At 47.6% G+C, this 24,136-nt stretch overlaps 1 protein-coding gene across 1 annotated transcript in view; it reads left to right on the top strand.

The window, feature by feature from the left end:
• Window positions 1-340: 340 nt before the first annotated feature.
• ADCK1 (aarF domain containing kinase 1) overlaps window positions 341-24,136 on the top strand; it is a gene marked incomplete at its 3' end in the record, with an annotated part of 110,255 nt that continues 86,459 nt past the window's right edge. Inside the window, exons 1-3 of the mRNA XM_082837747.1 lie at window positions 341-423; window positions 10,292-10,437; window positions 12,435-12,518. Coding sequence (XP_082693873.1) covers window positions 10,303-10,437; window positions 12,435-12,518 — 219 coding nt within the window. The 5' untranslated portion in view covers window positions 341-423; window positions 10,292-10,302. The remainder of the gene's footprint in view (window positions 424-10,291; window positions 10,438-12,434; window positions 12,519-24,136) is intronic.

Here is a 24,136-nt window from a genome sequence, read left to right as displayed (position 1 = left end):
ATCAGCACTTTCTTACTATTCAGCAACTGTCAGTAAAATACTTCTTTGCCTGTTGTAATGCACAAACCCACGACTCCATCCTCCTACTGAACATAAATCTATGACCAATTTGGATAGCTTCTTGAAAATAAGTTTTCAGGAAGGATCCTGGCCGCAGCGCAGGCAAAGAAACAGGCTATCTGACAGGTCAAGTGTCTGTGACCCCTCTGCCTCCCTAGGTGGAGCGGTCCAGGGCGACCGCGGCTGTTCTTTGGCCCTTGTCCCCGCGGCTTAGGGAACCAAGAACTACAACTCCCGGCAGGCCGCGCGGCGCCCCGGCTTCACTAAGAGCAATCCGGAGGTGGCGGCAAGCAAAGTTCCCCGCGAATTCCCGCCACCAGGCTGCCGCTGGAAGCCGGGCGCCGCGTCTCTGTTTCCCACGGGGTGAGTAGGGGCAGCTCCTCGGAGGCCCGCGCAAAGCCCGGGCTGCCAGGGCCGCGGGGCGCGGGTAAGCCAGTATGGACGCGCCCGGCGCCCGCCTCTGCTGGGGCCTCCAGCCGGGAGGGACCCCTGGGCCGGTGACCTTATCATCCGGGACCCGGCGCGCGCGGCCACGTGACTCGGGTGACTGGCAGTGCCCCATCTCCTCTGCCGCGACTCTCCAGCCTGGCTCACCATTGGGCGGAAGCCTGGCGCAGTCCTGCGTGTAGGTAGAGCTGGAGCTGGAGGGAGGCAGCAGGTGGCTCACCCAGACCTCCTCAGCCTTGGTGGTCTGTGGGCTCCTAGGCGCAGGTGTCCGGGGCTGGAAAGCAGGCTGGATCAGAGCAGGAGCGCGCAGGTATCCTTGCCCTCCGCAGGGGCCTGCGCGACCCCGGAGCGCGCCGTATCTATAGCGCTTGGTGGGGCCCTGAGCTTCCGGATCGCACAGTAAACGTGTGCTGATGACAGCGCTGTATGGAGAGCAGCCTATAGAAGACGCCTAGTACAGCTCTCTCCCCAGGTTAAGTGGCATTTCCTTTCTACTAACTATGAAGTCATTCGATTCAACAAGTACTTATTGATCACCTCCATGATCCTTAGCACTTAGTGGCTGCTCAGGAAATATTTGCGGAGTTGAAAGTGAATTAGACTTTATCTGTGCCTTCACACGTTTTCTTTAAGCAGTAGTTCTCAAACTTTAGCGTGCATCAGAATCACCTGGAGGGCTTGTTGCAACACAGAAACCTGGACCCCATCCCCCAAGTTTCTGATTCAGTAGGTCTGGGGTGGGGAGCGAGCATTTGCATTTCTAACATGCTCCTAGGATATACGGATGCTGCTGGTCTGGGAACATACTTTGGAGTATCACTGTTTTGTAGGAAAAATTCCTGTGAACTTAAAGCACCAACTCGTCACTCCTGGTCCTGGGCCTTTCTGTTCTGTCTTGCCAGTTTAACTTCGGTAGCGTTAGTAAGCATGTACATATTACTTTGTTCACTGTTTCTTCCCCCACATTATATGCAGATTTTCATGTAGTCTACACTTGTGTCAATTTTCCTGGGTTACATCATATTGTGTCTTTGGCCATTTCTCAGCAGCCCTCAGGATGTGAACTTTGACCTCTGCTGGGAGAGTTTACATTTTTTCCCTTTCTGATATACACTTATTTTCTTGTCACACAAGGGACCTATAAGACAAGAATAGTGCTTGGTTCATGCATCCCCCCCCCCCCCCCCCCCCCCGCCCAACTCACTGAATAAGCCATCTCAGTTTAGCTATCTACATCAGAGGCACTTCAGGGACCCACCTCAGGGCCCAGCAAGCCCTGTTCTCGTCCGCCTTGCGCTCTCTTGGCTGGAGCAGACACACCTGCATTCAAGTTCTGGTTGCATCACTTAGCTTCCCAGCCAAGTTTTTTATGTTTTCTAAAACTCAGCTTCCTGATCTGTAGAATGAAGCTGTAATAGGATGCACCCCAGGATGTAGTTGTGAGAGTTACATGAGATGTTTAAGCACTTGGCACCGTACATTTCTGCTTACAATCTCACTCACTCTTCTCCTCTTACCTGCTACTCACGCTTTGTGCTTGGTTTTCCACTGTTCTCCCTGAGTCCCCCTATCTCTGGATGAAGTAAGTGGAGAATTTTATTCCTTGCCTGGATGAGATTTATTTTTCCTGTCTACTCTGGGACTTCGGCATCAGTTGGGGATTCCTTTAATCAATATTGATTGAATCACCTTCTGGGCATCAAACACTAGGAAAGAGAGTGATTACATTTGGATTACATTCCTAACTACAGGGCAGGGCAGAGCAGGCTATAAACCTGCTCAGGTCAACGAGATGATCCCTCAGCATTGATATGAAACATGATGGTATCATCCAACTTGGTTGCTTTTTATCTACATCAGTAACCAATTTTCCCTGAAAACCAGATCACTGTCTCCAAATGTATTATTGGGTCTTTTCCAGTCTTGGGAGCAGACCAAAAGAAATACTGCTCGTTTGTCTAACGGTCTCTCTAGGAAATGGGAGGAGGAGCTGTGGTCACTTTACGGGATTAATGGGATTGGAGCCCTAAATTCTTTCCTCTGTGGCCATTCTCACCTGTGCAACAAACAGGGAGCGGTGATTCTAGGCTTACTGTCCTGTAATGTGGCATGGGGAGGAGGCAGCAGGTGGATAGTAGCTGAAAAGGCCTAGCCCTGTGAACAGTAAGTGCTTGGTTCCCTATTTAGTTCTGCACAGAGGGTGGAATTTCATTTGACCATCAACTTTTAATCTGTAGAACTTCCCAGACTCTCCTCTTGCCTTGTCTCAATGCTTGCTAGTATGTTTCCTGTGGTCCAGCGAGATGGATTCCATGCTCATCCTTGATTTGACAATAACACAGCTCTGCTAAATGTTTCATAGCCTGGAATTGGTGGTTTCTAGTGAGGTGCTTTGGTTGATGTGTGACATGCTGTTGACTTCCAGGGTGCCAAGCAGTGTCTTCCCTGTGCCTGGCACTGTTTGGGGGTGGTAGAGGGTCAGAAATCATAGTGACTGATGCAGTTACTTGAGAATGGGGTTAAGAATGTTGGGGATTGGAGGTCTGCGAGTCCCTGTCAGGAAGGTCACGTGCCATAAAGAGAAAGGGCTGAAGGTCTACTCTGCCATTTACCAGCTGAGCCACCTGGGGCAAATCACTCACCCTCTCTGCTCCTTGGTTTCCTCATTTATACCTGGGGATGGTAGTAATATCCGTCTCACCTCACTGGGTTGTGTGGAATAACTAATGAGATAATGAGTGCAAAGGGCTGTGTAAAGATCAGTTATTGCTAATATTATTATCTAATGGTTAGGTTTTAGGGTCCAGTGGCCCCAGGCACCTCCCCCTCCCACCCCCAACCAAAAAAAAAGGATGTGCTGTTATGAGAAACAACTCAGGTGAAAGTCAAAAAACGCAAGTAAACAGAACAGGGCAGGTGATTCATTAGCAAAAGATTTAATAATGAAAGGTGTTTTTCATTGACAGACATATTTCACGGCTGACAGGGTCTTTTAAAATTGCTACCCCGAGGAAAGCAACTCATTTACATGTTAAAGACTCACTGACACCTTATGGGAAACGCCAGCACCAGTCTATTTAGACACAGTTTGACTCCTATATCATCTACTTTATGTTTTTCAATTTCCACCTCTTTTATTACTGAGGACGTTTGCATGAAAACTGGGTCTTGGGAGTTGTGTCTGCTTTGCTGCTGCTTCCCCACTCAGAGGTGGGCTTAAGGCTGGGGTGGCCTCATTACCTAGAGGGACAGGCCTGGAGGATGGTGCAACCTGAGGAGGATGGGGTTCGGGGAGGGAAGTCTGGGAGGGATGTTGGGGGTGACTGGAGGAGGATGGCTGTCGAATTGGCAGCTCCAGTTTGTGATTCTCACCTGGGAATCTGTGTTGTTACTGACTCTGTACAGGTCTCATAGGGTATAGTTTACCCATTCATTAATTCATTCATTCAGTAAATACTTTTGGAGCACCTATTCCATGTGCTAAGCAAGGTTATGGCCAACCATAGCCTGCAGGCCAAATCTGACCACACCCATTACTTTACATAGTGTCTATGGCTGTCTTTTGCTTTGCACTACAATGCTAGAGTTGAGTAGTTCTAACAGAGATGTTATAGCCTGCAAAGCCAAAAATATTTCTATATGGTCCTTTACAGAAAAAGTTCGCTGACCCCTATTCTAGGCAGAGAGAATTGCAAGTGCAAAAGCACTGAGGCTGGAATGTGCCTGGCGTGTTGGAGGAATAGCAGGGAGGCTGGTGCCTTTGGGGTGAAGTGAGCAAGGGGGGACAGTGGAATGGCCTGAAACCCTGGAGGGAACTGGGGAGTCAGATCAAGAAGGCCCTCTCAGGTCACGCCAAGGCCTTGGCTCTTTTGAAACCACATACCTCAGATTGGGACTCGAACCCAATTGCACCTCAGATGGGATTCGAATCCAGCCAAAACTCCTATTGGGACTCGAACCCACTGTCTTTTAATTAAAGTCACTCACCTGGTGTCAGGACTTAACTGAAGCTCAGGTTCTTTATGTCTCAGTGCAGAAGGAATTCAGTGAGAGGCAAAGTGATAGGCAAGAAGTAGATTCATTAATATAGGACACTTGTGAGGAATATAAGCAGGCAGGCAAGGGGGCTCTGGCCTGAGAACTAAGTGGGAAAGCAGGTTTATTTAGTGAGATACACACTCCACAGACAGGTTGTGGGCCGTCTCAGAAGGCGAGAGACCCTGAAATATGGGGTGGTTAGTTTTTATGGGCTGAGTAATTTCATAGGCCAGTAAGTGGGAGGATTATTCCAGTCATTTCGGGGAAGGGGTGGGGATTTCCAGGAATTAGATCATCACCCACTTTTTGGCCGTTTATGATCAGCTTCTGAACTGTCATGGCGCCCTTGGGTGTATCATTTAGCTAATGTATCACAATGAGCATATGATGAGGCTCAAGGTCCACTGGAAGTCGAATCTTCTGCCATCTTGGGCCTAATTGGTTCTAACTAGTTTATGTCATATCCTCAATGGCTGTGTCACTCTTTTTTTTTTTTTTTTTTTTTTTTGCAATACGCGGGCCTGCCTCTGTTGTGGCCTCTCCCGTTGCGGAGCACAGGCTCCGGACGCGCAGCCTCAGCGGCCATGGCTCACGGGCCCAGCCGCTCTGCGGCATGTGGGATCTTCCCAGACCGGGGCACGAACCCGTGTCCCCTGCATCGGCAGGCGGACTCTCAACCACTGTGCCACCAGGGAAGCCCTGTGTCATTCTTTTAAAGGTTGTGCCCTGTCCCCTTCCCTCCTGTCTCACTTTGAGTGAGGTGGGAGCCAGTGGAGAGTTTAGAGCAGAGGAATGCAGAGTTTGACTTGTTTCCATGTTGAGAATAGACTGGGGAAAGTTTCACTCTCTCATTCATTCATTCAGTCTCTCTCTTTTTTTTTTTAGCAGACTTATTTACTCACTTATTATTTATTAGTGAATTCTGCCCTTTGCATTTCGTGGAAGAGGCAGATATAGGGCCAGATTATTAGAGGTAAAATCAGTGTACAATGAGACCAGAGAGGAAGGAGCAAGGAACTCTGAGTGATTGGCTGACAAAACTTCATAGAGGGATAATGCGGGATTGAGTGTGGGGGGATATTTTGGGAGATGAAGCTGGAAAGGTAGGTTGGGATGAGAATGGGGTGGGCCTTGAATGCCTTGCTAGAGAATTTGGACTTTTTGATAGAGAGTGGGTAGGTAAGAGTGTTAAGAATGCACTTGTGGGTTAGGATGATGATGACTTGTGTGGCAGAGTGAAGGTTGGCTGGGATGTGGGGAAGTGTTTGGAATGGGGAATGGTTGAATGGTTCAGGCAAGATGTGATGGGTTTCTCCCACCTCCTTTATTAATTGTACAAGGTTGCGCTGAATTCTGGTCCCTGAGTGCTAGGAGTTCTTCTATATAAGCTCTTCAGCTTTTCAGAGAAGAAGAAATGAAGTTTAAAATAACAATAAGGAGAAGAAGTCTCATTTACTGAGCATGGTAGGCATTCTGTTAAAGCAGCATCTCATTTAATTCCCACAATGACCCTATGAGGTAGGTACTATCAAGAGCCTCTTTTGTAAATGGAGGCTCTAAGAGGTTGTGGTTTGCTCACGGTCACACAGCTGGTGAGCAGTAGAGCCGAGGCTCTTCCCGGCTCCAGAGGCTGAGTTCCTGACCACCGGTTGCTCTGTACTGCCTTCTTAGTGTGGGCTTTTCTGCAGGCCCCACAAGGAAGGTCCCTGGATCACCCCTCATGGACCTTTTCGAACTGATGATCTTGAAGGAGGAAGGTGTGTGAGGAGTTGAGGGCACTCAGCCTAATTTAAGGCCTGCGTCCGGGTCCAACTGGCAACCTGTGTCTTGGCAGAAACAAGGTGGAGGGGACATTGAGCGTGCTGCCCCTTTCGATAGAAAATACTACAGGCTGAGGGTGTAGAGAGCAAGATGAAAAGGTAGGGCTAGGTGGGGGACTGCCAAGATGCTAGAAGTGGGGCGTGCAGAAGTTGATAGGGGAGTAATAAGATCCTTTACTAAGCCTGGCATTGGGTGAAGACAGAATAACAACAACCACAATGGCGGTGGTGGTAATACTGTTACTGGAGGGGGACCCCTTCTAGGGTCCGGGCGTGGGCTCTTGTCTAACTCGGAAATAAATTGTCCAAGGAGACTGACAAAACAAAGGGCTTTATTGAGAAGGGACACTCCAACGGAGAGCAGCAGGGAAAGGGAACCCAGGAGGACTGCTCTGCCACGTGGCTCGCGGTCTCAGGTTTTATGGCGCGGGGTGGGGGGGGGTGGGGGGGTGGGGGTGGGGGGGTGGGGGTGGGTTTTAGCCTTACGGATAGTCTCTGGCCAATCATCTTCTTTGTGCTCATATTTGGTCTGACTCAGAGTCCTTCCTGGTGGCACGTGCATCTCTCAGCCAAGATGGTTTCCCGCGTGAGGGTTTCTGGGAGGTTGGCAGGACATATTATGGGCGGGGGTCTCCTCCCTTCTCTTGGCCCCTCCCCAATTCTTCTTTGGTGGCAGCTTGTCAGTATGCTGCTCCTTATTGGGACCTCCTGTTGTGAGACAACTCATGCAAGTGGTTATTACCGTGCCTGGCCAGGGTGGGCGGTTTTGGTCCAAGGCTCCCTAACAATAGTAATTGCTACTGTGTTCTTAACTGTGTAGGTGACACCTTGCTAAACATTTTGCATGATTTCCTCATTCCTCACCAACTCATCAAGTAGGCACTGCTATGATCATCCCCATGTTACAGACAAGGTCATGGGATTGAGAGAGAGTTAGCAGTCTGCCCCTGCTTACCCAATGTGTAAGTGATGGTGTCGGGACTCAAACTCAGGCCCACTGGATTCTGGAGTGCTCATTCTCAACCACTGTGCTCTCTCTCATCTGAAAGGAATGAGGGATGGGGTAAGGAAGTTTTCATAAAACAAAGAAGATGTAAAGAAAGGGGACACTGCAAAGCAAGGTTTAATTTATTCTTTTTGTTTATAAACCCCTTTCTTGCAGAGTTAGGAACTGCTCCCAGGAGTTGGGCCAGAGCATTTGCTTTTAGTGAAAGAAATGAGTTTCTTAAATTATCCCCTTAAAAATAATTGCTTGCTGGGCTTCCCTGATGGCGCAGTGGTTGAGAATCCACCTGCCGATGCAGAGGACATGGGTTCGTGCCCCGGTCCGGGAAGATCCCACATGCCGCGGAGCGGCTGGGCCCGTGAGCCATGGCCGCTGAGCCTGTGCGTCCAGAGCCTGTGCTCCGCAACAGGAGAGGCCACAACAGTGAGAGGCCCGCGTACCATAAAAAAAAAAAAAAAAAAAAAAAAAAATTGCTTGCATGGGACTTTCTTGGTGGCGCAGTGGTTAAGAATCCATCTGCTGATGCAGGGGACACGGGTTCAAGCCCTGGTCCAGGAAGATCTCACATGTTGCAGAGCAGCTAAACCCATGCACCACAACTACTGAGCCTGAGATCTAGAGCCCGCGAGCCACAACTGCTGAGCCCACATGCCACAACTACTGAAACCCATGTGCCTGGAGCCCATGCTCTGCAACAAGAGAATCCACCACCACAATGAGAAGCCCCTGCTCACTGCAACTAGAGAAAGCCCGCGTGCAGCAACGAAGATCCAATGCAACCAAAAAACAAACAAACAAAAAATTGCTTGCAGTCATCCTTGTGGGGTGAATGCAGTCATCTGGGGTTGCGAGTGGGTAGGATAAACTTGGAAGGGGGCATGGTTTCACTGATGAATTTGAACATATGAAGCCTCTCTTTATTAAAAATGAAATATTTAGAAGAGTGGTTCTCAAACTTTGCATAAAAATAACCCATTATATTTCCTATTAAAATGAAGATTCCTGAGTCCTACCCCCAGCTTTGATGATTCAGTGGGCCAAGGGGTGGACTTCAGAAATCTGCATTTTTTTTTTTTTTTACTTTGCTACATCATTATCATTATTATTATTTTTTTGGAGTATAGTTGATTTACAGTGTTTCAGGTATATAGCAAAGTGATTCAGTTATACATATATATTGTTTTTCAGACTCTTTTCCATTATAGGTTATTATAAGATATTGAATATAGTTCCCTATGCTTTACAGTAGGTCCTTGTTGTTTATCTATTTTATATATAGTAGCGTGTATCTGTTAATCTCACATTCCCAATTTATCCCTTCCCCCACTTTCCCCTTTGGTAATCATAAGCTTGCTTTCTATGTCCGTGAGTCTAGCAGAAATCTACATTTTTGAAATGGCACCCAGATAGATATTTATTTTTTTTAAGAGTTCCTCTGACCACACTTTAGAAATGCTGGCTAGGAAAAGCACACTGCAAAGGGAAAAACAATGGGATTATAAAAAGAACTGGGTCCAGAAAAGTGAAGAAAGGAGAGAAAAAGAAACAGAACGGGTAGGAATATAGAAAGCACAGAAGATGGTAAAATTAAATCCAAATACATAAGTGATTCTGTTAAATGCAAACAAAATCAACAACATGCTATTTAGAGAAACAGTATAAAGTGTTAGTTGAAAGTAAAAGAATGGAAAAATATGTCCCTGTGGATACTTAAAAAAAATCTGTGACTATATTATGAGGCATGAGTCAAGATAGACTTTAAAGAAAATGCAGACAAGGCTGTTTGGAGCAATTGTTTCCATACAAAGGGGAAACAGAGGCACAGAGCAGGGAAGGGATGGTCACAGACTGAGTCCAGGGCAGAAGCAAACAGGGTGATGACCTAAATTTTCCTGCTGCATTTGTGCTGGGTTTGCAGCTGCAGGTGGCTTGATGGTGGCCCTTCTGGGTGGGACTTCTCCACTGGCAGCTGCAGCTGTGGTCAAGGACTTTATTCTGATATAGAATTCCTAGGAATTGAAGGGGAATCTGCCCACTGGCTACAGTGGCCCCAAAGACTGTCTGTGCAGCCACCTGGCACGCTGAGCAGTACAAGTAGGGTGGGGAAAGGGAGCCGGGAGCCCACTTGGTCCCACTGAATGGGAGTGTGAGTTTGGTGAAACGGAGCAAATCAGCAGGTGGACCTTGAGCCCCTAACCAGAAAGCAGCCTGGAGGGCTGTGAGTGGACAAGTAGTAACAGCCATGGTGTTTGCCCTCAAGGAGCTTACAGTCTAGAAAAGGGGCTGTCTATTCTAATTAAAATAAATATTTTGAAAATCAGTCAGATGTGGAGGGCTTACCTGGCTGCTCTGACCAGCTGCCATCTTGGCTGTTGTTACTTCTGACCTGGGCATAGGGGGCTAATGACGCCTTTGTGTGCTTAGTGGTCCAGTCATAGTTTCCGTAAGAGTCGTTAACACGCACTCGCTTCTCTTATCTGAAACAGCATCCTTCATCACATATTCGTCATCCTTCCTCTTACCCACTTTGATTTTCTTCTCAGCACTGAATACCTGCTGCTATTCTAATACATGTCTGTTTGCTTGTGATCTGTCATCCCCTCTAGACTGTAAGAACGTTGTCTGTTTTCTTGGCTCTCTCCCTAGTGCCTAGAACAGTGCCTGGTACTGTTGAAGGAAGAATGACTTTGACAGCTGACTTATGCTGGGTACTGTGCTAAGCATTTCACATACACCATCTCATCTTATCCCAACAGCTTTTGAGGTAGGTATCCTCCTGTTTTACAAATGAGGAAACACAGGTGCAGTGAGATTGAGGAAATGACTGAAGATCATGCAGTCTAAGTGGCAGAGCCTGGATTTGAATTTGACCACCTGGGAAACTCTTAACTGCTCCTCTTCCTCTGCTTTTCTTCTTCAGGGTCTGGGGACATGGCCCGGAGGGCTCTCAAGCTTGCTTCGTGGACCAGCATGGCTCTTGCCGCCTCTGGCGTCTACCTCTACAGCAACAAGTACTTGGACCTCAACGACTTTGGCGCTGTCAGGGTGGGCAGAGCAGTTGCCACGGTAGGTTCTTCACCTTTTGGGAGGGGCAGAGGAACTGCAGTATTACTTGCAGGTGTTCATACATGTAGCAGATGTACCTGCCAGTCACACATATGTGGAGATTCACATGTACCCTTACACGTGTGAAGCTCCCACTACACAGTTGCACAGGCATGGGTGTGCACCCCTGTGTGCCTGTATCCCTGTTCACACAGCCTCTGGCATCCTGAAGTTAAACAGAGTGGTATTGCATGGGGTCTCTGTTCTGAAGCCTTTACCTTTACAGAACCTCCTTACCTTATTTTAGTGACAGACTCAGGAGGCGGTCTTCTCAGGAAACACATGGAAAGAGAGGTTTGCAGCTTTGATTAAATTCTACCAGAAAACTTGGGCTGCCTCCAGTGAGCTCGTGAATGGTTCGTGATGCAGGGCTCATGCTCTGAGTATCTATGCCTCGAAGAACTTTGCCGGTCCCCTCCAAGCTCCAAACTAACAGAATCTGAATTGAATATTTGACTGTTAGAGGCTTTCTCCAGTGGTTCAGGAACATCGTTCTGGTGTGATCGCATCCTCTTTAACTCTGCTGAAAGTGGCTGTTCCAGGCACCCCAACATAATTGCTCCATTGGTGGGTAGAGTGCCACATGCGTCCTGCTTTCTTTCCTCCTTTGTCTGCTGCAGGATGAGCCCATGCTTTCTTCCCCTCGGTGTAGAGACACTCTGATGCACAGTCTGTCTGGGCTGTTGTCCAATCATTTCCTTAATACTCAGTGTTGTCCCGTCTTCTTCCCAGCCTGGCTCAGATGTACTGCCTGCTCCTTAACGTAAACTGGGTCATAGACTCAAGATTAGCAAATAGATAAACAGGTCATGGCATATGTAGTGATTCCTAAGTGTTTGCTGAATGCCTTTTTTGGGCCCAGCATTATCTTATATGTCTTAGGGGTAGAAACGAACTGTCCCATGCAGGTGCAGCTTTTTTTTTAATGTATATATTTTTAAATTTTATTTATTTATTTATTTATTTTTGCTGTATTGGGTCTTCGTTTCTGTGCAAGGGCTTTCTCCAGTTGTGGCGAGAGGGGGCCACTCTTCATCGCAGTGCGCGGGCCTCTCACTATCGTGGCCTCTCTTGTTGTGGAGCACAGGCTGCAGATGCGCAGGCTCAGTAGTTGTGGCTCACGGGGCTAGTTGCTCCGCGGCATGTGGTATCTTCCCAGACCAGGGCTCGAACCCATGTCCCCTGTATTAGCTGGCAGATTCCCAATCACTGAGCCACCAGGGAAGCTCCTACAGGTGCAGCTTTGAAGGACCTTCTGGTTGAGGAGTGTTCACATGAATGGGTCAAAAAAACAATCTAGGGCTTCCCTGGTGGCACAGTGGTTAAGAATCCGCCTACCAATGCAGGGGGACATGGGTTCAAGCCCTGGTCTGGGAAGATCCCACATGCCGTGAAGCAGCTAAGCCTGTGCGCCACGACTACTGAGCCTGCGCTCTAGAGCCTGCAAGCCACAACTACCAAGCCCGCGTGCCACAACTACTGAAGCCCATACGCCTAGAGCCCGTGCTCCACAACAAGAGAAGCCACCACGAGAAGCCCGTGCACCGCAATGAAGAGTAGCCTGGCACTGTGAAAGGTGCAGGGGATACGATGATGAACAGGAAGGACATGCCCCTGAGCTTATAGAGCTTAATTTCTAGTGAAGTGGAAACCATCCATATACAAGGAAACAAATGAGCAAGGTAATTTTGGATGGTAGTTTGCTATAATAAATAATTGGGAGTTCCTGGTGGATGGGGGTAACTTTAGATTGAGGGTCTCTGCAGGGGCAGCATTTGTACAGAGCCTTGAATGACAGGAAGAAGTCAGCCAGATCGGAATCTGGGAGCAGGGCCTCTTAGAGGTTGGACTGCTTCTCTAGACATACCACCTGTGTCAGGGGGCTGCAGCTGCAGGCCTTGGACAGAGGAGTAATATTTAATGTCTGGTGCTAAGCCTTCCTCTTCCTTGGTTCACAGACAGCTGCCATCAGTTACGACTATCTTACCTCCTTGAGGAGTGTCCCCTATGGTTCAGAGGAATACTTGCAGCTTCGATCCAAGGTAAGGGACCTGTGGGACCCATCTGAGCTAGGCCAGGCCCGGATAAGTCCTGAAGTGACTGCAAAGCCAGCAAGCTTCCTGAGTGCAGCTGGAGGTGGGCGGGGGCAGTGTAGGGATTGAGGCTGGGGGCTTGGGAGGAAGGAGGGGGCGTGTTTTAGTGCCCATGGGCTGGGCTGCCAAGCTGCCATCAAGCTGGACCCCCCAGTACTGAGGTTATAAATCTATAAGGTGCTGCTGGGGAGGCTGGTGTGTGTGTCTGGGGAGGGCACGCGTCTGGGATGACTCAGGAGGAATGAAGGCTCTGTCCCTGAGATAACTCAGCTGGCTTCTAAACTGCCTTGTCAGGCAAAACCCAGTTGAGAGAGGTTAATTGCCTTCCTGTCCTCTGAAGGCTACACCGGGGCCTATTGTAGGTCTCTGAGTGGAGCTGTCGACCACACACTCTGTTCTCATTCGGAACAGGATAGTTGATTTTGGTGCTATGTCTACATGTCCCGGAGAGTTGGGGGATTAAGCAAGAGGGCACTTGTGTGGGATGTAAGTTGAGTTTGAGGTCAAGTGTATATAACTTTGGTTCTCCCAGAGAGAGGTTTGTGATAGATCTGTGTATCTTTACTCAGCCTGGAAGGCCCTTTGCCCCTTAGAAAATTCCTAGTCATCCTTCAGGACTCAGCTCAAATACCTTTCCTCTGTGACACTTTCCTCCTCAGTCAACCTAGGTGGCTGGAATAATTAATTTTTAAATTTTTATTTAAACTTTTCATTATGGAAATTTCAACCATCCATAAGGGTAGAGTAGTATGAGCCCCTATGGAACTGTCATCCAGCTTCAGAAATGATCAACCTTTTGCCAATCTTGTTTCATCTACTCTTCCCTTTATTTATTCATTCCTTCATTTACTTCTTTATTCATTTATTTATTTATTATTATTTTTTGCTGAAATATTTAAAAACAAATCTCTGGCATCATATTATTTCATTTGTAAATACTTCAGAATGTATCTCTAGCAGATAAGGACCTTAAAAAAACCTTAACTACAGTACCATGATCATACCTAACAAAATTGATAATAATTCCTTAATAACCTCTAGTAGCTAGTCCATATTCAAATCTTCCTTTTTGGGACTTCCCTGGTGGCGCAGTGGTTAGGAATCCGCCTGCCAATGCAGGGGATGGGGGTTCGAGCCCTGGTGCAGGAAGATCCCACATGCCGCGGAGCAACTAAGCCCGTGTGCCACAATTACTGAGCCTGTGCTGTAGAGCCCATAAGCCACAACTACTGAGCCTGTGCGCTAGAGCCTGTGAGCCACAACTACTGAGCCTGTGCTCTAGAACCTGTGAGCCACAACTACTGAGCCTGTGCTCTAGAGCCCGTGTGCCACAACTACTGAGCCCGCATGCCACAACTGCTGAAGCCCGTGTGCCTAGAGCTCGTGCTCCGCAACAAGAGAAGCCACCGCAATGAGAAGCCCGTGCACTGCAAGGAAGAGTAGCCCCCGCTCGCCACAACTAGAGAAAGCCCGCGGGCAGCAACAAAGACCCAACACAGCCAAAAATAAATAAATAAATCAATTAATTTATTTTTAAAAAAACCTTCCACGTTGTCCCCAAAATTTCTTTTTTAAGTTGATTCAAATCTGGATCCAAACAAGGTTCATATATTATGTTTGGCTGATGTTTCCTAAATCTTTTTAAGTCTATAATATTTCCCCTCCCTGCTTTTTGGGGGAGCTATTTGCTTGTTGAAGAAACCAGATCATTTATCCTGTGGAATTTCCTACATTCAGCATTTGGCTGATTGCATCCTCACAGTGTCATTTAATGAGAAGTAAATTCAATGGTACACAATTCAAAATATATAATATTTGAACATAAAAAATGACCCTCCTATCCCTGTTTCTCAGGTACCCAGTTTTTCTGCCTGGAGGTGATCATTATTTCTTGTATATCTTTCCAGAGAGATCTTCCTATTTGGATTTAACCACTCTATGTTCTTCATTCCTGTCATAGATGATAGTTGGTTATGTGTCTTTCTCTCTCTTTAGACCATAACTTCTTTTAGATCAGGGATGGGTCTTTCTTTTTTACATCTCCTATCTCTAGCAGTGATGCCTGGGACTGAGTTGAGTTAATGTCTGTCTCAATGCCAGGCTGTACCCTGCTAGCTCCCTGCCTTGGGAGAGGCCCCAGAAAGAGAGTAAGGTTTGTAGTCAGAAGGCCTGAGTTTGTGCCTTGGCTTTGACAAGGTCATTCCAACTTTTGAGGTCTGTGGACTACAGATAGTTATACCACTTACTGAGGTATGGATAGTATCTGAGACAGTGTGTTGTGAATGTAAATGTAAATAAAGCAGGTATCAAAACTAAGTCAGATGTCTACTAGAAGGTATGCTCCATGAGGAAAGAGACTTGGTCTATGTTGTGTATCTTCACTTCTGCAGCACCTACTACAGTACCCAGGACACAGTAGCTCCTAAATAAAGGTTTGTTGAATGAATGAAATGTTAGTTTGTATTGGAAGATCTCAAAGTCCTTGTCTCTGAGACCTAATGCCCCCTGCTTTTCCCTACCCCCTTTTCTCCATCTAACCAATGCTATGGGCCTTGGAACCCACCAGAGCCACATTTTGCAGAGAGGTCCAGTCCAGGGCACAGGGGCAAGCCCTCTGCCTTGGGGAATCTGCAGAGCAGACAGGGGGATGGATGTCGTGAAGACAGTTGCCCTTCATGTGTAAGTCATCTGGAAAGCAGTGGTGCTGCAGGTCCTGGAGAAGCTTGGGGGAATGCAGTTAGGAAGGTACAGTCTGGCAGTTGACAAGAGAGCAGCAGCGCGTGGTGACTGGCACCAGATAACAGGGTGCAGGCTGGTCCCTGGGAGTTGTGCCTGGGAAGGGAGAGCCGGCCAGCACTAAAGAGCACAAGTAAATACCGCAGAAGTGTTTTCTTGCATCGGAGCACTTATCTGTTCTGGTCTGTGAGACTGATAAAGAAGTGAGTGACGGGTAAAACATAATTATCTCACCTGTTAAGCCAGTGTCCCCAGGTCCCGGAGTGCGCCAGAGCCAGGAGCTTGGCAGGCAGTGACTTCGAGAAGCACTTTCAAGGTTAGTGCTCAGCTGGCTGGGATCGCAGTGACTCAGCTCTGCTTCGAGAGGGGGTGGGAGCCAGCGTGAAGGTGTGTTTTCTAGGGGCACAGTGGCACTTTGCTAGGCAGTGAGGGCATGGGACGGGACCCAGGTGCTTTGGAGAATGAGACTCCTGGTGCCCAGAAAGGACGGGTGTGAACTTGCCTGTGCCTGAAGCAGAAAGAAGTCACTGCTGGTACAGATGTCCAGACGATGGGCTGGAGGAGGCAGGACTGAGTTGATTCTGACCAAGGAGTCGAGGTGTAGTGGACATGTGTTAATTTTGCAGCACAGGAGCCATTCTTGTTTTAGGGAGCAGCACCTAAACTTTCCTTTGGGGAACCACTCCTATCTCATATACATGCCTTGAAGTTTGAGTGTAGCTCCCCCCACCCTCAGGGTGGGCATGTGACTTTGGCTATCAGTGTAGTCCATTCCTCTGGCCCTAGTGATTGATTCAAGGATGAGTATCTAAGCCAGTGCTGGTCAGTGAACTTAAATCAGCTCCAGGACTTTTGGGGGTGTCCCCCCTGTGACACTGTCTTTTCTGCTGGATTAGCTGAGAGTATCAGATGTTGGCTTAGAGCTGCTGGCAGCCATTTTGCCACCACGAGGGGAGAGCCCATCTGTGAATGGAGCCAGTATTGTGGAGAGATATATTTGAGTCCTAAGCTAGACTCCCACTGGACTTTTCAGTTATTTATGCCAGGAAATTCTCTTTTTGTTTAAGATGTTTTGAGTTCAGTTTTCTGTTCCTTGCAGCCAAATGAGTTCTGATAAACTCTTGGGGAAGCGTAATTAGTGTTTTGATAGGTCACAGAAGGACCAGTAACTCAAGGAAAGAAATGAAATTCAGAAATTCCAAGGCCCATGGAGGATGAGGAGATAGAATGATGGTGCTGGGTAGAATGTGAGCCATTTTGGACCTAAAGCTCCTGGTCTGTCACCAAACACCTCTACTTCCCTAACTGTAAAGTGGGTCTTTGCCCCAGCTAAGTTTGTAAGAACAGAGATGAGAAGCTTTACTTAATTAAATACTGTGGGTTATTTAACCAGCCAGAGAGGAGATCTAGAAGCACAGTTTGCCTTGATGGCTCCTTACCATTTTAATGAACAAGTTAATTATTTTCTATTTTTCTTATTTTTACATGTATTAATTGGAATTATCCTACAAGAAATAGCTGTCCCTTCTCAATCAGTTATTTGTTTATTTTTATCAGTATCAACTCATGGATATTTATTTTATTCTATGGGTTAGAGTCCAAAATAATCATTATTTCTTTTTATCACTCAAATTGTTCTGACTTTGGCCATTGGGAGCTTCTTCAGGTTGTCTCCTGTGTTCTTTTGATTTGCCCCATCATTTTTTCAGCACTGTCTTAACTTTCTGGTACCACAAGTTGCCCCAGGCTCATCTCGTATTTTCATTACCCAATCCCTGGAATCAGTCACTTCTCCAAGGAGCCCTGATTCCTTTTATTGGAGAATGGTATTCAGAAACCAAGATGTGTATGCATGTTGCTACTGGGGTGCTGTTGTTTCTAGGCTCTTCCAGGAGACATAGCTAGGAAATATATGGACGTATACTTAACTCATACATAAACACATCTGTCTATTAAAAAAACATGAGTTCATGCTGATACCTCTAATTTCAATCTAAACTCACAGAGTTCATTATAGCCTTCTCCCTTTCCTTATATGTAACTTATTTCTCCAACAGTGAGAACGCCTATTATCTACAATATATTCACTTATTTGTTAAACCCTAGTATAGCCCAAATTAGTTAACACCCCTAAGGCATACAAGAGCAGAGAGAGTGGCTCAAGATGAATTAAGGGGGTATTTGAGCTGGGTTTGGATAGATGCATAAGATAGAAACATGTAGCATTGGGGACAAGGTGATCTGGGCTGAGGTTGATGGGTAAAATTTTGGCGATTGTCTATAAGAAGCAGAGAGTAGTTCAGTGTTACTGGAGACTAGGTTATGAGTAAGTGAAGGGTTATACTGGCAAACAGAATTAGAGGTAGGTTGCAGAGGGACTAAAGGCCAAGTTTTATACCATGGACAGTAGGGAGCCCTGGAAAGTTCTGAGTAAAGTTTTGTTAAGCCGTTAATGAATGAGAATGCTTCAAGTCATCAGTCACTGAATATTTTCTGAGCTTCTGCTTTGAGTTAGACAATGAATAAAAAAGTGGTATGTGTGTGTGTGTGTGTGTGTGTGTGTGTGTGTGTGTGGAGAGGATAAAGTGAGAGAGTGAGAGAAATCGCATGTGCCTTTTCCTTTCTTTTTTTTTTTTTTTTTTTTTTTTTGCGGTACGCGGGCCTCTCACTGTTGTGGCCTCTCCCGTTGTGGAGCACAGGCTCTGGACGCGCAAGCTCAGCGGCCGGGCCCAGCCGCTCTGCGGCATGTGGGATCTTCCCGGACGAGGGCACGAACCCATGTCCCCTGCATCTGCAGGCAGATTCTCAACCACTGCGCCACCAGGGAAGCCCACCTTTTCCTTTCTTAATCGGAGTCCTAATATAGGGAGGGGACCTTGATGGTTGCTGTGACTGGGAATCTTTAGCTGAATTCAGTTTCTTGTTTATGGAGCAGGTCACTGGGCTCCTGTGGTATGCTTCCTGGGATGCTTCAGGTGTGCAGTATGTGTGCGTCATATTAGTTACTACGGTACTTAATAAATATTTGGGCTTAGGAGGTAAAGATATAAATACTCTTTTCCTCTTTGCCCAAGAAGCAGAACCAAGGAGATGCAGGACTCTGCCAGGTAGAGATCAAAATGTCAGCTTTATTACTGGTAAATGTTCGGCTGGATCACATGTCTTGGGCTTGTGAACAAGTGGGCTTGTTGAACTTCACCCCTGAATTTGATAGACTTGCCTACCCAGGCACAGACGTGGCAGGACAAGCCTCTCAGATGGGGGCCTGCCTCTTAGGGCAGGGAGGGACTGAATACCAGTGTTCTGCAGGTTTGCAGATCCCAAAAGGGAGGAGAGAGGAAGAGGTGAGCTGTTTCTTCTCCCAAACTCACCAATCTGGTTGAGGATTCCTCCTCCCACAGGGAGGGAGGGAGAGGGAAGAGAGAGGTCAGGAGCCTTACACCTCTGATGGGGCTCCCTCCACGTGCTTGCCTGAAACTTAGTGAAAGGAGGCTTACCTGCAGCACTTACCCTCGGAAGGGGAGGTAGCTTTAAATTTGCTGTAAGAACCTTTTGTGCCCATTAAATCCTGCTAACCTTTACACCTGACCTTGGATAGGGACACAGGCTGCTTCGGGCTTGAATATGGGCTGACAATTTCAGCATTACTGAAATCTGCATTTAGAGGGAGGAGTCATGTGCTATCTACCTTTAGAATTATGGCATGTGGTAGGGTATTTTGGGGGAAAATGGACTCCACTTCTGACCAGTGGGTATTGGTCAGAGGAGCAGAATAAGGAGCTCAGGGAAGGTGATGGCTATTTATAATCATTCCATTGAACTTGGGAAAGACATCTTTGGCATCAGCTAACTCAAACCTCTAATGGTCACATGTGGAACTGGAGGCCCAGAGCAGGGTGTTACTTCTTCAGGCACCCCCCAGCCCCCTGCAGGTCTTGGCAGATCGCAGACTTGGTCTTGGACATCCAGATCTTGCCCAATCTCATGTTCTTTGCACTTTAGACTTGGTTGTCTCCCTTTTTATCCACTTGCAACCTGGGGGAAATCACTAAGTTGGATAGAAAGTGGAACCAAAGATGCCTGTGCAGCTTCTCCCCATGGTCCGCGCCCTCTGGTGCAAGCCCTGAGGCTGTGATGCTGCCTGGGGTGGGCTTGGGAAACAGAGAGGAAGAGAGAGAAGGGCAATAGAGCCTTCTCCCTGGGATTCCTTTACTTATTTAACCCATCAACCAAAGAGTTCTTAATTCAACAAATATTTGAACTTTGCACTCCCCACTGGAGGGGAGTGTAGACCCTCCAAAGGAATCAGTAGATTGCTTTGGGAGTTTCAACTCTTAAGCTATTGAGCAACCGCTGGTTTTGAGGATAACCACACTCGCAGCTTAGTGAGAGTATGATAACTCAGCAAGCATTTTAAAGCTCTTCTTGCTTTGCAAGGGGAACTGTAGCAGCGTCTGACTCTTTAGGAATATTCTCTGAAACCTGGGACTATTCTGGCCAAATCAGGACACGTGTTCACCATTCTTCCATCCACCTGTTATTTTAACCAACGTTAACTGAGCCTGCTGTGTGCCAGGTCCTGCGTCAGGCTCAGGCTCAGAGGATATAAAGGGAAATAAGACTCGATCTCTGCCCTCCAGTTGCTCACAGTCTAGTGGGGGGACCAGACGTGAAATCTCCAGTTGCAGAAGATCAATGTGGTTTCATTCTAGCTCTGGCCCCTGACAGCAGCTAACTCCTAGCCAGGAGGATCGGGGTGGGTGGGGCGTGCGTGGTGGGCAGGAGCCCTGCGTGGGAGGGGCTGCTAACCCCGCCTGGGGGGTGGGGGTACATGCCTAGAAGGCCTGGAGTTGCCTTTTCTAATTGTGTTGCTGTTCCTTTTGCACGTTTGGTGTCTGTCAAGCTGGCGTGGATGCTTTTCAGGGAGTTTTAATGCATTCTGTCCCTCAGATCCCCTTTTACTGCTTTTGTTTGTCATCATGGAATATTTGCCTGAGAGTATTCTGCACAGAGGAGGAGGGAAATTGAATCCTTGCTGTCTTGGTGACTGGCTTTCTCAGAGTTTGTGATAATTTCTGCAGGAGCATGAGCTGCATTTAATGTGCTCTGGTTGGGTCATCTAAGGACCAGGCCTGTGGAGTAGGGAGACCAGAGTCTGCTACTGAATCTAGCACCTCCTTTTCAGTTTTCTGCATACCCAGATCTTTCTGAGTACTGCATTGCAAACCTACACAACTTGCTGCAGTGGCCCTGACCCCAAAGTCTTTCTGATTCAGAGAGAGTTACACAGCAGGAGGCTCTTGGGCCTTGGTGTGGGCTGGGGAAAGCCTTGGTGGGGTCCACTCCCATTAGTGGGGACCCTGGGGGAAAATGTGGTGTGCCTTGAGCTTCCCCAGGAGATTGGGCCCACTGTGCGGTGGCTTCTCTGTAGTTCCCAGGCAGACCACGCAAATGCCAAGCTGTCTTCCTGGTTGCTCTGGACTTCTCAGTGACCTGTGGACCATGGCCCATGACAGTACCCACTTTGCCATGCCTGCATACCTTTTATATTTCTAAAAACATGTGAAATATATAAGACCTAAAAAAAAGTATAAAAAATAATTTAGTGATCACCCTTACACTCCCTGCTAAATTTCAGAAAAGATACCTTACCCATATAATTGTAGACCCCTAGGTATTTCTTCCCTGATTCCAGTCTTCCTCCTGCATAACCAGTTGTCATTCCCATACACTTCTTTTTTTTTTTTTTCGCGGTACGTGGGCCTCTCACCGCTGTGGTCTCTCCCGTTGCGGAGCACAGGCTCTGGACGCGCAGGCTCAGTGGCCATGGCTCACAGGCCCAGCCGCTCCACAGCGTGTGGGATCCTCCCGGACTGGGGCACGAACGCATGTCCCCTGCATCGGCAGGCGGACTCTCAACCACTGCGCCACCAGGGAAGCCCCTCCCATGCACTTCTTTATACCCAACTATTTATGTATTGGTATGATATTTTTCATTTTATTGACTCTTTTTCCTTTACTTGGTTTTGTTCTAAGCAAACATATCTGTGAAATTGCAGGTTTGATAGACTAGCTTGCTTTTTTGGGGTCTAATGCATATGCAAGTAAGACGTGTTCTGGGTACCACCCAAAATTGCTTCTTGTACCACTTTTTTTTTTTTTTTTTTAACACTGGTGCCAGGTCACACTTAGAGAAACACAGACTGCACTATCGGTAGCAGATGCTGGGCCAGACTCCGGCTTGCGCCGTCCATTGCCTCGGTCTTTCCCCTGCTGGGTTTGGCTCCTCTTTTTCGAGTTTTCCTCTTCCCCTAGCTCACCCTGTTTATCTCCTGGGACTGCTTCGGGCTTGAAGCTATGTGATGGGCTGATATTTGTTCCTGCTGCTCAGAAGTAGTGATCCCTTTCCAAAGGCCACAGCTGAAACAAAACAAAATCAGCAAAAACCAAAAAAACCCCCAAAACCCCCCAACAAAATTAGCCCCTGGGTTTCCGGTGATGGGAGGCCATTGCCTGTGCTGGGCGTCTCTCATCCTGATCAGCACTATTATCACCATTAGCCAGTTCCTCATTTGCAGTGTCTGCAGCTCCCTTGCCTACGTGGGCTGCCTTGACACTCAGAGCTGGCTTTCTGCTGCTGCAGATCTGCTCTCCAACTGCCCCTGCCACCTGGTTCTGTGGAGTGGCCAGAGGAAGGCAGAGGGCCCTGCTCCCCAGAGATGGTGCTGTGTTGAGGGTTTAGCCTGCACGTAATGGGGCAGGAGCTGGAGAAACCCCAACTGCAGTCTGTCTTTGCTCATCTCAGATCCCATCCCAGACTAACCATGGCTGGGCTTCTCACTGCTGATTGCTTTTTCCACTGAAAACCTCCCTGCAGTTTCCTTTCTTGTCCTGGACTGGGTGCTTTCACCATGACCAAGGTCTTTCTGCCTCTGCAGGGAAATGGAATGAAGCTGCCTGACGGGGGATTAGGAGTAGGCAAAAGCTAGGACACTCTTACCGCTAAGGTTCTTTAGTACTGGACCGGGTTAGCAAGGACAGATGTGAAATCTGTATGTGGAAGGGCAGCTTTCCAGAAACAGCAGAGACTCTGTTGTGGAGCTCACGGATGGTTTCTAACCTGTCAGATGGGGAGCCTTAAAAGTACAGATTCTTAGACTCTATGCTCTAAAATTTGTTTTCAGTGATTCTGGGGTAAGGCCTGGAGAACCCATTTTTGAAAATGGGCTCCCCAGGTGGGCTTCTTTTTTTTTTCCCCAGGTGGGCTTCTGATGCTAAGAGCAAGTGTTTACATTGACTGAACATCACGGGACAGGCACTGTGCTGAGAGCTCTCTCTGTATTATCTCCTTTAACTTCACAGTGACCTCGAGGTAGATGCTATCATTGTCATCCCTATTTTACAGATGGACAAACTGAAGCACAAACAGATTAAGTGACTCGTCCAAGGGCGTACAGCTAGTAAGCAGGTATATTAGTTTCCTGTGATTGTTGTGACAAATGGCCACAAGTTAGGTGGCCAATGACAACAGAAGTTTATTCTCTTACAGTTCTAGAGGCCAGAACAATGAAAACAGAGTGCGGACAGGGCCACGCTCCTTCTGGAGGTTCTAGGGAAGAATCCTTCCTTGCTGCTGCTGGCCGCTCCAGGCATTCCTTGTGGCTGCATCACTCCAGTATCTGCCTCTGTCTTCTCTTTTCTTCTGAGGACACTTGTCATTGGATTTAGGGCCTATCTGGGCAATCCAGGGTGTTCTTATCTCAAGATTCTTAACTTAATTAAGTCTATGAAGACCCTTTATTCCAATTAAGGTTACAATCATAGGTTCTGGGGGTAATAAGACATGGGCATATCTTTTGGGTGCCACCATTCAACCCACTATAGGGTCTTGGATTTAATCCCAGATAGGTGGCCCCTGAGCCTGTGCCTATAACCACTCAACTTCCTGGCTCTGTCTCCTGGACTGGATGAGCTTCTAGGCTTCCTATAGGCCAGCAGTCGAGGCATGGATTAACTTGCTGTATCAGAGAGTTGACAAACCAGTATTTTCCTCTACCGCTCTCCTATCGCCTCGACCCTCCACCATTTCTCCTGAAACCCTTCGGGCTGTTCATCTCAGATGCAGAAATTCTCGCACCTTGATGTGCTTGGGAGGTGAGGCTGTAGGGGCTATGAGGCCACACTCATACTGGCTTGGGCGAGATGCATTTTTCTTGCCTCAGTGGCCACGTCTCCAAAATGGGAATCGCTGGAATAGCAGGGGTAGATGGAAGGCCATAATACAACTAATAAAGTTGTTGGAAGGAATCTGCAGCTGTAAGGGTGATGGAGGCGGTTGTTAACAACACTAGTAATCTAATAGCCTATTTTGATTTCCTGCTTCTCACTGTCTTGGCCCCAAGCAGCTATTTTCTACCAAATTAAAATCCACTCAGCTCCTTTCCTGTTCCTGAATAAAACTACCCTCAAAGCTCTTCCCTGTTACAGCAAGACTTTTTAATAGACTTTTCCTTGTAGAACCGTGAGACATATGTCCAATTAGCAGAATAACTTCACTTAAATATACAAATAAACTGTTGACAGATAATGGCAGGACATATGTGAAGCTAATTTAAGGCAGCATGGTTTGGGAGCTGGGGCACTGCCCCCTCCCACCCCAGTCTGTCTCCAGGCCGCTCCTTCCCTCCAGTTTCTTGCTTTTGGGATGGCTCTTCATGCCCCACACTCTATAGGATGAAGAGGGATGTCTCCATGCTGTGCCCGGTCACAGCCCAGAGTACCTGGGCCACTTACCATTCATACAGTCAATTGTGCAGCAAATATTTTTGAGC

This window comes from Leucopleurus acutus (assembly GCF_964270905.1).
Source record: "Leucopleurus acutus genome assembly, chromosome: 1".
Classification (NCBI taxonomy): Eukaryota; Metazoa; Chordata; class Mammalia; order Artiodactyla; family Delphinidae; genus Leucopleurus; species Leucopleurus acutus.
Note: the sequence above shows the minus strand (reverse complement) of the source record. Positions and strands in the feature narration are given on the sequence as shown.